Genomic DNA, 14,028 nt, shown 5'->3' on the forward strand with positions numbered 1-14,028 from the left:
ACAAGTGGGAAGATGGGGAAGGGGAAGGTGACCAGTACACGTGGTCATCAGCGAGTTCTGGAGCGGGGGTGGGGTGGACTCTGCTCCCCCCAGGACTTCAACTGCCACCATGGCGCTGGCCGCCTGCATGGCGTTCTCCTCAGGTAAGCACCAACGGGCCTTGGTCCCTTGTCGCACACCTGGGCTTCTGCAGACGAGGCCTCTCTGGAAATGAGCGTCCTGCGTCCCCATCAACCTGGGTGTCCTGAGGGTGGAACCCAGGACTCATGAATGAGACCAGCTGCCCAGAGGGCAAGAGCTAACTTCCAGCGGCAGGACGGCGCCTCCTCATCAGGCGGAGGGGCTGGCGGTGGGGAGCGGAGAGCGTTCGGAGAGGGGGCCCACACAACCATCAGAGCGGTGAGCCCCTGGGAACTGAGCTCACTCCAGGCCCAGGACTCAGCCCGGTCCAGAAAGAGAAGGTCCAAGAGGGCGGTGGGAGCAGGCGCTAGGCCGTGAGGACCCTGGCTTTAGGCCCCAGGAGCACCTGGAGGGGCTGCAGAGCTGAGTTGTTCTTGGGGGAAAACGGTCCTCGCGGGAGCAACCACCACCAGGTCACCCTCGGGCCATCGCCCCCCGTCAGCCTCCCGGCCCAGGTCCACTGCTGCCCTGGCCCAGCCTCACTCCGCCGAGCCCCAAGGCCACAGCAGCACAATCCCCTCCCTGCTCTGGAGACTTCTGGCTCCCCTCCCGCAAGGAACAGATTCTGAAAGTCACTGAGAGGGTGGGGTCTGAGTGTCCCCCCACGAGGGGGTGCACAGATGAGGCAGTGCGCCTGAGTGAACAGCGCCGCAAGGCCCTCCCACCATGCAGGCAATTTCCAAACATCGTGGTGGACATGACCCATGCATGTTGATTTTTTTTTTTTCCATTAATGAAAGCATAAAATAACACAGTTTTTAAAATGTATGGGTCCGCAGGCCCCATGTCCAAGGTGAGCTCTGCCTGAGGGGGACGGGCCCAAAGCTTCTGTCCATCTGCGCCTTCTAGTGTGTCCCTCCGGGCCCTGCCTGAGCTCTCACGCCAGCCCAGTTTGTCTGCCTGCCTGTCTGCCTGCCTGTCTGCCTGAGCTGGCTCCCCCGCTTCAGCCCAGAGACAGGGCCTGGCCTGCACCCTCAAAAGAGGCTTCCTGCCATAGCCGTGGCCTTGTGTGGCTGCAGGGTGTGACGAGCCTGGTCTCTGGACTCGGGGGTCTCAGGCAGGGCATGGGACATGCTGGTGAGAAGGGACAAGGCTCCGAGGGGATGAAGGAGGGAAAATTAGCCCCTCACCGCCTTGGCCTGTCCCCTCCCCTGGCATGGTCCCCAGCACCCTTTGTGGCTGACCCAAGAGAGAGGCCACTCAGTGCTGGGCCAGCCACGGCCGGGGTCCCGCCCCTCTGGCCCCGAGGAGACAGGCCCTGAGGGGTCCTTTCACTGTGTGGTGGCCCAGGCCTTACCCTCACTGGGATTCTCAGCCTTGCCAGGTGCTGGGGGAGCTTTGGGTGGGGTCATTCTCTGCCCCGGGTGTAGGGGGCACTGTTCAAGTGTTGCAGGATGTTTAGCAGCTCCTGGAGCCTCTGGTGGTGCTGCTGTCCAGCCATAATGACCAAACTATCTGGAACTGGCAGAGTCCTCAGGGCAGCACGGCCTGGGTGAGGGTCTGCGTGGACCCTGTGGTGACTCGGCTTCTTCCGGCTGAGCTCGGAGTAATGGTGACTGGTGGCTCCCTTTAGGGTCAGGGATGAAAGAGAAGCCCCAGGTCCCACCCTGCTCAGAGACCTCACTCCTCTCCTGGGAGGGCTCCTGTCAGAGGGGCGATGATGTATCCCCACAGCTTTTTCATCTTCAGAGAGAAAATAATCCACACTCGTGCACTCCTTAACCATCTCCCCGGAGTCAGAGGGAGCCTCATCCACTGTTTATTTTCATCTACTCTTTATATTTTTTCCTTTCTACTTTTGGAGACAGAGTCTCACTAAGTTTCCCAGGCTAGTCTCAAAATTAAGATCCTCCTGCCTCAGCCTCCCAAGTAGCTGGGATCACAGATGTGCACCACTATGCCCGGCTCCTCTACCGCTTCTAAGAGAACCCCAGAGGGCTTGGGTTAGGAGAGGGGGGTCTGAGGAGATGGAGGAGGAGCAGGAGGGGAGAGCTCCCAGATTCTGGCTGTTCCCCAGTTCCTCTCCCACTCCTGGTTGCCCTAGAACCTGGAACTCCTGGAACCACCCTTGGGGCAGTGGGCGGATCTCAGAGCAAGGAAGGAGACATCTCTCTCTGCAGGAGCACAGGCCTCACCCACCCCCCAGCCTACAACCTCTCTTCCAGCCTATGGCACTGCACCAGAGCAGGATGGCCAGAGGGTCCATGTGCCCAACCAGAACAACTGCCCCATAAAGCCAGGGGGCTGCTAGGGACACGGCACAGGTGGTGGCACAGTGTGGAGTGATTATCAGTAAATCCGTGATGGACAGGGGTGCACATGTAGCTCCAGTAGCTGCTCAATAAATACTTGCAGCCTGCCAGCACAGGCCAAGTTGGGTCTTTATCACTACGTAGCAGTAATTGTTTGGGACAGGGACAAGCACACAGCAAGCCCTCTTACCGCCCGAGGGAGAGTCCTTCTAGCTTCTCAGCAGGCTGAGGATGGGGTCCTGAGTTCTTCCATGTGACTGATTTTTTTTTAAGAAACAGTGTCTTAACCAGGAGTAGTGGCACATACATGTAATCCCAGCACTCAGAAGGCTGAGGCAAGAGAATTGTAAGTTCAAGGCCAGCCTGGACCTTGTCTCAAAAAAGCCAAACAAACAAAAACCAGAAAAGAAAAGGGAAGGGGGTGCTGGGGATTTAGCTCAGCAGCACAGCAGCACAGTGCCTGATTGGCAAGCCCAAGGTCGTGAGTTGGATTCCCGGTACCAGAAAAAAAAAGCCAAAACCAACCAACCAAACAAACAAACAAAAAAAGAGAATGGAAGGGAAGGGAAAAAGAAAGAAGAAAAGAAAAGAAAAGAAAAGAAAAGAAAAGAAAAGAGAAAAGTAAAGAAAAGAGAAGGAAAAAGAAAGAAAGAAAAGAGACTATATTGCTCCAGCTATCCTTGAACTCCTAGGTTTAAGTAATTCTCCTGCCTCAGCCTCCTGCATAGAGGGGACAACAGATGTGCACCAATGTGTGTGGCTCCTAATATGATTCTTTTAGCCAGCAAGCCCAGCGGGACCCCCGACAGCCCGTGGTGCTATCCCTGTGAGCTTCGCTCCTCCCAGCCCAGGCATCCTTTGGGGCTAGGCAGAAGCAAAGGACAAGTGGGGAGGGCTGTGAGGGGGACTGCTGTCAGGGCTGTCCCTGAAGCCTGGGGCCCAAGGAGTAGCGCACACCCTCTACTCTGTCACCAAATCGGTATGGGCCTTTTACTGGGAGAAAGGAAGGAGCACACGCTGCCTCCCTTCCAGAGGGGCCAGAACAGCACTGGAAGCAGTCACTGAGAACCTACGGTGTGCTCAACGTAGCAGCAAACAAAACAGGTTTAAAAAACCCTGGCTTCCCAAGCTTTTACTTTTCCCCATAGTACTGGGGATTGAAGCCAGAGCCTTCACAATGGGCTATGTCCCCAGGCCTTTTTAATTTTTGAGACAGGGCCCTGCTAAGTTGCTTAAATTGCACAGGCTGGCCTTGAACTTGTGACTCTCCTACCTCAGCCGCCCAACTAGCTGGTATGACGGTCATGAACCATGACATGTGGCTATATTTTGCTCTTTGAGAAACCCCTGCGCTATTCTCCAAGGTGGCTGCACCATTTTTATTCCCACTGACTGAGTCCAAGGACTCTGATTTCTCCATGTCCTCCCCAACACTTATTAGTATTCACCTTTTCCGTGACAGTCCAAACGGGTATGAAGGGGTTTCTCCTTGTGATCTTGATTTGCATGTTCCTGATAAGGAATGATGTGCGCTCTTTCCCCAGCAATTATTGGCCATTTGTGTGTCTTCTGAAAGATATCTGTTCCATTTCTAAGTGGGGCACCTGTCTTTTATTACCAAGCAGAGCCCTCTGTCACGGGCACGGCAGCTTCCATAAACCAGAGCCGGCTCAGGTCCAAGGGCCTGGGCGAGCACCACAACGCTTGCAGCTTTGGGGGCCAGAGCTTCGAGGGGCTGCAGGAGGCCTGCCTGAAGGCGGGGGAGCTGTTTGAGGATCCCCTGTTCCCCGCGGAGCCTCGCTCTCTAGGCTTCAAGGACCTGGGCCCCAACTCCAAACACGCGCAGGACATCTGCTGGCTGCGGCCCAAGGTGGGCACCAGATGGGCAGAGGGAGTGGTGAGGGGACTGGGGTGTTGAGATCTCTGCCCCACCCAACCCAGGGACCAGGCTCCCCTCTGTCCCCTCCAGACTACCAGGGACAGTTCTGAGCCTGCTCAGCCCAGGGCCCCTCTTAATCTGGAGCCCCTGCCACACTCTGATGTCACAGATGAGCTGTGTGCAGCTGGTCCTAGTCTGCCCTCATCTGCTCCCCTGGAACCAGACAGGCAAGGGAGCGGGGAGGAGGTGCCCGCCCCAGCCACCCTTCCTTCTCCCCTACCACAGGAGATCACACGCAAACCCCAGTTCGTTGTGGATGGGCTCAGCCCCACGGACATCCGCCAGGGGGGTGTGGGTGAGTAGGGCCCTAAAGGACCCCAAGTTCAAACAACCTGCTCTGCATCCCTGGCCCTGTCCTGCATGTCTCCCTGCTGCAGCCTGGGTTTGGAGTAAGTTGGGGTGACATATTAGTTACTCACTGCTCTATAATAAATCACCCACAGCTTAGGGATTCAAAACCCCTAACCCCGACCCAGGGCTTTGCACGTACTAGACAAGCACTCGACTACTGAGCTACAGTCCCAGACATTCAACAGGGTCTTTCTTGTGAAGTTGGCCAGGCTGGTCTTGAACCTGTGACCCTCCTGCCTCAGCCTCCAAAGGAGTTGAGATTACCGGTGTGCACCAATGCACACGGCAACAAGTATTTCTTACCTCAGAGATTTTGTGGGCCAGAAAGTCAGAAGCAGCGTGGCCAGGTGGGTTTGGCTCGAGGTCTGTCTTGAGGGTGCCCACTGGCTCGAGGTCTGTCTTTGAGGGCATCCCCAGGCCGGGGCTGTCCCCAGGGCTGCTGAGTGTCTACACAGCCCAGTGGCTGCCCCCCATCAAAGTGGGTGACCCCAGAGAGGACAAGAGGGAGGCCACGGCTTCTTGTGACCTTGTCTGGAGAGTTACCATCTCCCTGCTCTGTCTAAGAGAAGCCAGCCCTGAATCTGGACAGGAAGCAGCCCCGCCTCTCGAGGGGGGTGAGCATAGACGTGTGGACACATTTGCACCCCACTGCCAGGACCAGAAGCTCCCCAGTCCAGGCATCGAGTAAGGGGCACCCACCCCAGATGCAAGGCTGACCCCAGGAGGCAGGTGGCCGTGGGGACTCACGGTGCCGGGGGACAGGAGGAGCCCCTGGGTCTCCTATAAGATGTGATGAGGTGAGAGACAGGCCTCTCCACACCAGGGTGCCCAGGTTAGGATGGGGAGCTGGGGAAGAGGCTGGGTTTGTGCATGAGATGGAGCGGGTTGGCTGCCCAAGAAAGCAGGTCCTGGAGCAGAGTGAGGCCCTGGGCCACTTCCTCCCTAAGATCCCCTGACAGGGCAGGCAAGGCTGAGCTCACCCTGTGCCCCTGCCCTGTCCCCTGCACTCCTGGGAGCTGAGGGGCATCGCTCAAGCCCTGCTGGCCTGGCAGGGGACTGCTGGCTGCTGGCTGCCATCGGCTCCCTGACCACGTGCCCCAGGCTGCTGTCCCGCGTGGTGCCCGGAGGCCAGAGCTTTGAGAAGAGCTACGCTGGTATCTTCCATTTCCAGGTGACACAAAATGGGGCGGAGTGAAAGAAAGAGAGAGAGAGAGAGAGAGAGAGAGAGAGAGAGATTATATTATGTGCTTTTGTTTTTTTTTTAAATAACATTGACAAAGCAGTATAAAAAAAATAAAAATAAAAATAACATTGATGCCAGTAATCTCAGCACTTGGGAGGCTGAGGCAGGAGGATCATAAGATGTAGCTCAGCCCAAGCACCTTAGTAACTTAGATAGTGTCACCCACCAAAAAAAAAAAGATTGAGGTGACTTTTCACCTATCAGAGAAATTTTGAGGCTAAATATTAAGCCTCAAAAGAAAATAATGATGAGCTTGTGTCTTTCTTTCTCTCTGTCATTATCTGTGCTGTAGACATATGTGTGCCGTGTGAGTCTGTGTCTGTGTGTGTGCCTCCATTCTGTTTTGCGGGTTGTGTCCTTTAACTTAGCAACACGTGGACCCTTCTGTGTATCACAGATGTTTCCCAGAACAAGAGCGCTTAAGACCCCAGATCCCTGACCTGGAGCTGTGGGTTCTCAGAGAAAGGCTCGGGCGGGTCACATGGAGGAGGTTGGGGTCAGGGACCACAGCACTGAGGAGTGGGACCCATGTGTTCCTAGGCCTGGCCACCAGGGGGCGCAGGCACAACAGGGTCCCAGCGTGCGTGTGTGTACGTGCCTGAGTGTGCATGCGTGTTTGCCTTAGGACAAGTGTGTGCATGTGTTGCGTGAGTGCACCTGCATGTTGGCCTGTGTGTGCAGGTGTGTGCACGTGTGCACATGTGCCCCTCTGAGCCCCTGGCCGCCGCAGATCTGGCAGTTCGGGCAGTGGCTGGATGTGGTGGTGGATGACCGCCTGCCCACCAGGGCCAACCGGTTGCTGTTCGTACACTCGGAGCAGCACCAGGAGTTCTGGAGCGCCCTGCTGGAAAAGGCCTATGCCAAGTAAGCGTGGGCTGCAGTCAGCCGGGCAGCCCTCCCTCCTACTCACACCCCTGCCTGGAGCCCCACCGTGCCTCTGTGCCCACAGGCTGAGTGGGTCCTATGAGGCACTGACAGGGGGCAGCACCATGGAGGGCCTAGAGGACTTCACGGGCGGCGTGGCACTGAGCTACCAGCTCCAGAATCCCCCCCCCACCCTGCTGAGGCAGCTGCGCCGAGGCCTGCAGCACTGCTCTCTCATGGGCTGCTCCATCGAGGTAAGCTGTACCTGCTGCAGGGCCTTTGCACCTGCTGCTGCTCCACCCCAAAGGGTCCCGCCACAGGTGCATGCAGAGCCAGGTCTCCTCTGCGTGTTCCAGCTCAGCTGTCCTCTCTGATGAACTTTACCTGGCTTTGACTCTCTCCCCTCCATCCACTGTGACTGTGTTTATTTGCACATCTCCCCATGGCTGGTTCTCCTCATACAGCACCCACCTGCCACCACAGTGGTGACCTTATTTGTGTCACCACTCCATGCCATGCCCTGGGGCTTTGGGCGGCATCTAGCATGTGAGGCACCAAGCAAAGACTTAGGCAAAGAACGGTGAAGCCAGCATGGTGCCCTAGGACCAGCAGTTCCCGCTCATTTATCACTTGTGCTCATGCAAAGCCTTTGCTCAGACAGTACAGCACACGATGTGGGTGTCCCACGGTGAGGAAAAGCCGAGCCATGGTGGGGCTACACGCTGTGAAAAATTGCTCAGATGGCAAGTGCAAGGTTCTGAGTTCAATTCCTGGTACCAAAAGAAAAAGAAAAAAGACACTATGTGTTTCCAACAACAACCACTGAGAATAGTCAATGATTATTTAATTGATCACTCATGTGTAGCTCTATTTGTTTTCTCTAGAAACCACTTAGAAGAAGTATAGTACAACAACCATTGATAATTTCCTACCATTTCTGTCTGTAACTCACTATTACTTGTCTGTTTGTTTTCCTGAGAAACTATCTTGAAGATACCAATAGGTAAAATAACAACCACTGATAATGTCCTACCACTTTGTCTGTAATTCGGTAAATCCCCCTATTACTATGTTATCCCTCTTTTACTCTTTAAAATAAAATAAATAAATAACAGGAAAATTCAGAGACCACTTTAAAAAAAAAAGGAGAAAGAAAAAGAAAAAAGAAAAATGACTCAGCAATGGAAAAATAGACTCGTAGACAAATGTATGACAGAGCAGTCATGGTCAAGGGAGGGGAGGAAGGGAAAGAGAAGAGGTGAATGGGGTTATAAAAGGGCAATGCAAAGGATACGTCTGTCCCGCCTGTGGGGATGTGTGACATTGCCCAACATTCTTGCAGGATGTTACTATGGGGGAAACTGGTTAAAGAGCACATGGGCTCTTTCTGTCTTGTTTTATTTTATTTGTATTATTATTTTTTGAGTCACTATGTAATTTAAGGTGGGCTTGAACTCACTATGGAGCTTAGGCTGGCCTCAAACTTATGATCTTCCTGCCTCAGCCTCCCAAGTGCTGGGATTACAGGAGTACATCATCATGCCTGCTGTATTATTGCTCACAACTGTGTGCAAATCTACAATTACTGCAAAATATAAAGTGTAATTTAAAAAGAAAGACCCCATGAGTTCCTCCCTTCTTGGGGCGCCTGCTACAGACCCTGCCTGTCTTCCTCCTCTGCCCTGCAGGTCACCAACGACAGTGAGCCCGAGTCAATGACGCCGAGCTTGCTGGTGAGAGGCCATGCTTACTCGGTGACTGGCCTGGTGGATGTGAGTCCTGGCCACAGCCCACCCCAAGAGCCACGAGAGGGATGGGGACCCTGCAGTGGCCCTGACCTCTCCCCCTCCCCCAGGTCCCCTACAGGGGCAGGACAGAGACGCTACTGCGGCTGCTCAATCCCTGGGGCCGGATTGAATGGAACGGAGCCTGGAGTGACAAGTAGGTGCCCCACTGTGCCCGGGGGTGCCTGCGGGAGCCAGGCAGGGCCTGGGGGTGATAGGGCCCAGGGGAAGGTGGTGTCCCTGCCCACCCTCCCAGCCTGCCCCCTGCAGCTCTGCGGAGTGGGGCGAGGTGGATGACCAAGTCCAGATGCAGCTGCTTCGCAAGAAGGAGGACGGCGAGTTCTGGTCAGTGTTGCGGGAGCCGCTGACCAGCGCCTGGCCCCGTCTCCCTGCTGTGATGGAGTGGATGGGGCAGCTCGGGCACAGGCATGTGCAACGCTCCCTCCTCCCTGCCGCAGGATGTCCTACCAAGACTTCCTGTGCCACTTCTCCCTCCTGGAGGTCTGCAACCTCACGCCCGATGCACTGGCCGGGGAGCCCACGAGGCGCTGGCACGTCACCTTCTACGAGGGCAGCTGGCGGAGGGGCAGCACCGCAGGGGGCTGCAGGAACAACCCCGGTGGGTGAAGGGCTCAGGTAGGAGGGTTGGGGTATCTGAAGTCAAGTGTCCGCTGGACTCCTGGACCCCCTGCACAGCCCCATGCCCTGACCCCTGACTGCCTGCCCACAGAGACATTCTGGACCAACCCCCAGTTCAGGGTCTCACTCTTGGTGGGGGATGACGCTGAGGATGACCCGGAGGATGACACGATCGTCTGCACCTGCCTGGTGGCTCTGATGCAGAAGAACTGGAGGCTCGGCCAGCCGCAGGGGGCCACGCTGCTGACCATTGGCTTCGTCATCTTCCCGGTGGGCACCCCACGCCTCCCCTGCCCTCACCTGGCTGCACCCGCTGACCTTCTCCCCAGCTGTAGCTCCAGCTCCTGGGTGCTGCGTGGTCCTTTCCTTCTATTGCCAGAGCTAGGCAGCATTTCCTTCGTGACACATGTTGTCCCAGAGCCTGGTAGCACGGATGCCCTTGAGGAAGAGGAAGGAGTTTGTGGGCCAGAGGGCCCGAGTCACAGCCACACTCACATGGCCAAGGGCCAAGGGCCAAGGGCGGGGTTCGTGTCCTAGTCCCAGACTTGGCACAGTCGTGACCCCCCCCAGGGTCCCTTTCCCCCACCACCTCCCCAGTGGCCCTCACTCCAGAGACCCAAAGAAATCCTGACAGATTTCCCAGGGCCCATGGTGCTTTGCAAATCCCAGGAACAGCCATTTGGTCCCCCACACCTAGCTACATCGAGTATTCATGAAGCCTGGGCAACACTGTGAGACCCCGGCACAAAAAGCAAACACACACACTTGTTTGTCCTTGGTCCACGATTTCTATTATCTCCTGTCCACTTCCTGCAGGAAATGAGTGTTCTTTGGAATAACGTCCCGGAAAAGCCTCTGTTAGATTTTTCTCTCCCATCTCTTTCACTTTTACCAGCGTGGGGTCAACAAATCGCCTCACTTCTGGGGACTGAATTTCCTGTCCTTAGCTTGGGCCGATAAAGATCTGCTTGGCAAAGCTCCGTGTAAACCGTACTTTGCTGTCCAAAGCTGCCGGCTCCTCGGCGTTATCAGACCCATGTCCCACCCAGCACCATCGCCCCAGTGCCTGGAACGCATCCCAGCACACTCACGCAACCCACCATGCGTGCCCCTGCTCCCTCAACCTGGAGGTCTGACGCCCCTCTCTCTCGTCCCCCAGGTCCCCAAGGAGGTACAGGAGACCAGGACCCAGGGTGGCGTTCTGGGCAACACCCAGTCTGCCCCCGCTCCATGTGGATGGTCAGGGACGGGATCTGGCCTCGAGCTTGGGGAGCACTGGCTTGGGAGCCCAGCACCCTGGGGCCCTGGTGGGGCTGGAGAAGGAAGGGACCATCCTGGAGTTGCCTGTCCCATGGGCAGGGTCCAGTTCAGCCAGCTGCTCCCCGAGGGCCGGTCCCGGGCCTGTGCCCACCTCAGGGCCCACAGTTTCAGAGTCTTCAGCACGGCCACCTGAGGAAAGACTTCTTTGCACGGTACCCGGACCTGGGCTTTTCTGAGGTCTTTAGCAATGCCAGGGAGGTGCACAACCAGATGCGGCTCTCACCTGGAGAGTACATCATCATCCCCTCCACCTTTGAGCCACACCAGGACGCCGACTTCCTGCTGCGGGTCTTCACCGAGAAACACAGCGAGTCCTGGTGAGGACAGAGCCTCCTGCCCCACAGCTGCCGGATGCCATGCTCAGGGGGCCGCCACCTGCTCGTCCTCTTTGCGGGTCCCTACTTTACACTTGGGGAACCTAAGGCACAGGAAGTGAGGTCCCAGTGAGAAGTAGCACCAGATTCAGGATTAGCACCCAGACCCCAGAGCTTTCTCACATTGCCCAAGAGATACGCCGTGACCCCTGGGACCACCCCAGGCAGCCCCTGTTCCCCAGCCCTCGTAACCAGAAGCCTTCATCCCTTTTGCTCAGGGAACTGGATGAAGTCAACTACGCCAAGCATCTCCAGGAGGTTAGGGGAGGCCTGGTCGGGGCTGAAGGGCTTGGGGGGGGGGACGGGACATGCACAGGTTCTGGACCTCATGCTCCTTCCCCCAGGAGACCGTCTCCGAGCAGGACATGGACCAGAGCATCCTCAATCTATTTGACGTGGTGGCCAGTGAGGTGAGGGGTCCAGGGCTGAGGCTGTAGAGAGGCGGCTGCATGGGGTGAGGGCGGGGCCAGGGCTTTATGGTCCCTGTTCCTAGGACAAGGAAATAAACGTGCACAAGCTCCAAACTCTGTTCAACAGATTGGCCTTCAGACGTGAGTCTCTGCCCAGCCCTGCAGCCCATTGCCCGGCACCTTGCCCCATGCCCCATTCATTCCATGTCTGTCCTTCCACCACTTCCCTCCATCCCAGTGAGTAACTTCAAGACCAAGGGCTTCAGCCTGAAAGCCTGTCGCCGTATGGTCAGCCTCATGGACGTATCTTCCTGTGCGTGGGTGGGCCCGTCCCGTGCCCTCCGGCCCCTGCCCTGTACCCCCACCCACACTTGACTCTGAGGCACCACCTCTCTGGCCAACCTTCGCCTCCTTTGGGACGGGGATGAAACTCAGGGACAGCAAAGGAAGCGAGTTCCAGCTGGGCACAGTGGGGCAGGCTTGGACTCTCATTACGCTGGTAGGCTGAGTCAAGAGCATCGCAAGTTTGAGCCCAGCCTGGGCAACTTATCGAGACCCAGTCTCAAAATAAGAAAATTGGAAGGGCTGAGGATACAGCTCAGGGCAAAGACCCTGGGTTTAATACCCAGTCCTGGGCAGAAAAAAAAGAGGTGCCAGTCCTCTTAGCTGTAACGCTTGAGGAACTGGAATCGGCACCCCGTGATCAGCCCCTCGGCTCCCTGGCTCAGGGTGCCCCCTTCAAGGCTATGTTTGGTGAGTGGGACACCACCCCTAAGATCCTTGACTGACCACCAGAAAGATGGCTCGGGCAAGCTGGGGCTTCGGGAGTTCCAGATCCTGTGGAAAAAGATCAAGAAATGGGTAGTAAGTGGCACTGAGGGGGTAGGTGGTCTTGGGGGGCCAGAGAGGGAAGCCCTTAGGGGGAGGGAATATGGAAGGATGAAACACAGACAGGAGTCCCAGAGTAAACACACCCCTGCACACACACGCGCACTTCAGGGGCCTGCAGGAGGCTGGTGCACCATTCATCAAGATACTTAATAAATGGCATAGCCAGGTCTGAGGGGCACCGTCACCGTATCAGCTGGGCACCAGCAACCCCTGACGTGCTTGACATTAACCCTTCTGTCCCTGGATAATCAGGAGCTCAAGGGTTAGGTTAGGGTTAGGGTTAGGGTCTCAGCATTGGTGCTGGGACCCCAGTGTTTCATGATCCAAACCCCACGCCCCACACACGGCCACCCCACACTCAGGACATCTTCCGAGAGTGCGACCAGGACCAATCGGGCACCCTGAACTCCTACGAGATGCGCCTGGCTGTGGAGAAAGCAGGTGGCTGGGGCAGGCGGGGCTGCAGGGTGCAGGGGGGCCTCATCCAGAGGCCCACACTGTCCCCTTCCTGCCCCCTCCACCCCAGGCATTAAGTTGAACAACAAGGTGGCAGACGTACTGGTGGCTCGGTACGCAGATGACAACCTGACCGTGGAATTTGACAGTTTCCTCTGCTGTTTCCTGAGGCTGAAGGCTATGTTTGGTGAGTGGGGCACCAACCTGCCCCCGACCTGGCCCTGGCAAGCCCCAGGACCCACAGGGCCCACTTCTTGCTGGGCTGTAATTGTCTAGTGCCTCCATCCCCCTCAATAAAATGAGAAGGCAGGGGGCGCAGCTTCCAGGACTGAGGTGTGGAGGACCGCAGTGAGCCCCAGGCTAGGAGCCCCGACTCTGGCTCCAGGCAAGACCAGCGAGCGGTGCTGGGGGTGCATCCATCGGGGTGTATCTATCGGGGCTGTATCTGGGGTGCATCTAAGCTGGATCTGGGAGGGAGCAGCAGGAGCGCTGTGCCTAACCCTTCCGCCCTGGGAGTGGGCCCTGCAGCCCCGGCCCCACTCAGCCCCGTGCCCGGCCTCCTCTCTAACGCAGCGTTCTTTCTAACCATGGACCCCAAGAACACCGGCTATATTCGCTTGAACCTGGAGCAGGTGTGTGGAAAGGCCCGGGGGGGGGGGTGTCCAGGTGCCACCCCAGGCTACTGCTGTCACTCCACCTGCTCGCCCCACCCGCCTGCTCTTCTCTCCGCAGTGGCTGCAGATGACCATGTGAGAGGAACCGGCTTCCCCTGCCTGTGGGGTCCTGGATCAGCAGGGCGGGTTTTCTGTACCACCCCAGTGCCCTGTTTCCATACGTGGCATGGGACCCACATGCTGGAGTTACTCCATGCCCACCCTCCCAGCTCAAAGCCCCCTCTCCTCACCCCTGTCAGGCTTCCAGTGCCTGGGTCGGCCCCACGGTCTCCAGCTCTTTCCGAGCCTATTTTACTAAAAATTAAGTGACACTTGCCCAGCATCCCCTGTCCACCTATACCCACATGTGGCCACCCCTCACCTGTGGATGGTATAATAAATGGCACCTGTTGCCCGTTACTCGGGTCTGTGTCTCTATGCCATTAAAAGACAGCAGCAAAGAGGGGGGTCCCTTAGCTCTCAGTGGAGGGGGATAGCACCCCACCTCCAGGAGCATTTAGAGGAATGTGTCCTTGAAGCCTAGTGTGGTGGGGCACGCCTGTAATCCCAACACTCTGGGAAGCTGAGGCAGGAGGATCACAAGGCTGCATCTAGCCTGGGCAACTTAGTGATTTAGCGACACACTTTCTCAAAATAAAATAAGTTTTATAA

General features: G+C 56.8%; 1 protein-coding gene across 6 annotated transcripts; it reads left to right on the forward strand.

Moving 5' to 3' along the window:
- Positions 1-27: 27 nt before the first annotated feature.
- On the forward strand, positions 28-13,776 carry Capn11 (calpain 11). 6 transcript variants are annotated; one of them, XM_005389800.2, is made up of 22 exons: positions 28-143; positions 4,058-4,302; positions 4,597-4,666; positions 5,775-5,893; positions 6,696-6,829; positions 6,915-7,083; positions 8,518-8,601; positions 8,685-8,770; positions 8,884-8,958; positions 9,072-9,232; positions 9,344-9,522; positions 10,412-10,423; positions 10,678-10,889; positions 11,165-11,204; positions 11,291-11,356; positions 11,440-11,497; positions 11,595-11,659; positions 12,152-12,220; positions 12,610-12,688; positions 12,774-12,890; positions 13,277-13,335; positions 13,436-13,776. In XM_005389800.2, the coding sequence occupies exons 1-22, from the start codon at positions 110-112 to the stop codon at positions 13,454-13,456; spliced, it is 2,154 nt and encodes a 717-aa protein (XP_005389857.1). In that variant the 5' UTR covers positions 28-109; the 3' UTR covers positions 13,457-13,776. The 6 variants fall into 6 exon arrangements, with proteins under 6 accessions (XP_005389857.1, XP_005389854.1, XP_005389855.1 ...); XM_005389797.1 differs by having other exon boundaries at positions 13,303-13,335; XM_005389798.1 differs by having other exon boundaries at positions 8,518-8,562; positions 13,303-13,335.
- The last annotated feature ends 252 nt before the right edge of the window (positions 13,777-14,028 follow it).

The sequence above is a fragment of the Chinchilla lanigera genome, unplaced genomic scaffold, assembly GCF_000276665.1.
Source record: "Chinchilla lanigera isolate Chin_1 unplaced genomic scaffold, ChiLan1.0 scaffold00036, whole genome shotgun sequence".
Lineage (NCBI taxonomy): Eukaryota > Metazoa > Chordata > Mammalia > Rodentia > Chinchillidae > Chinchilla > Chinchilla lanigera.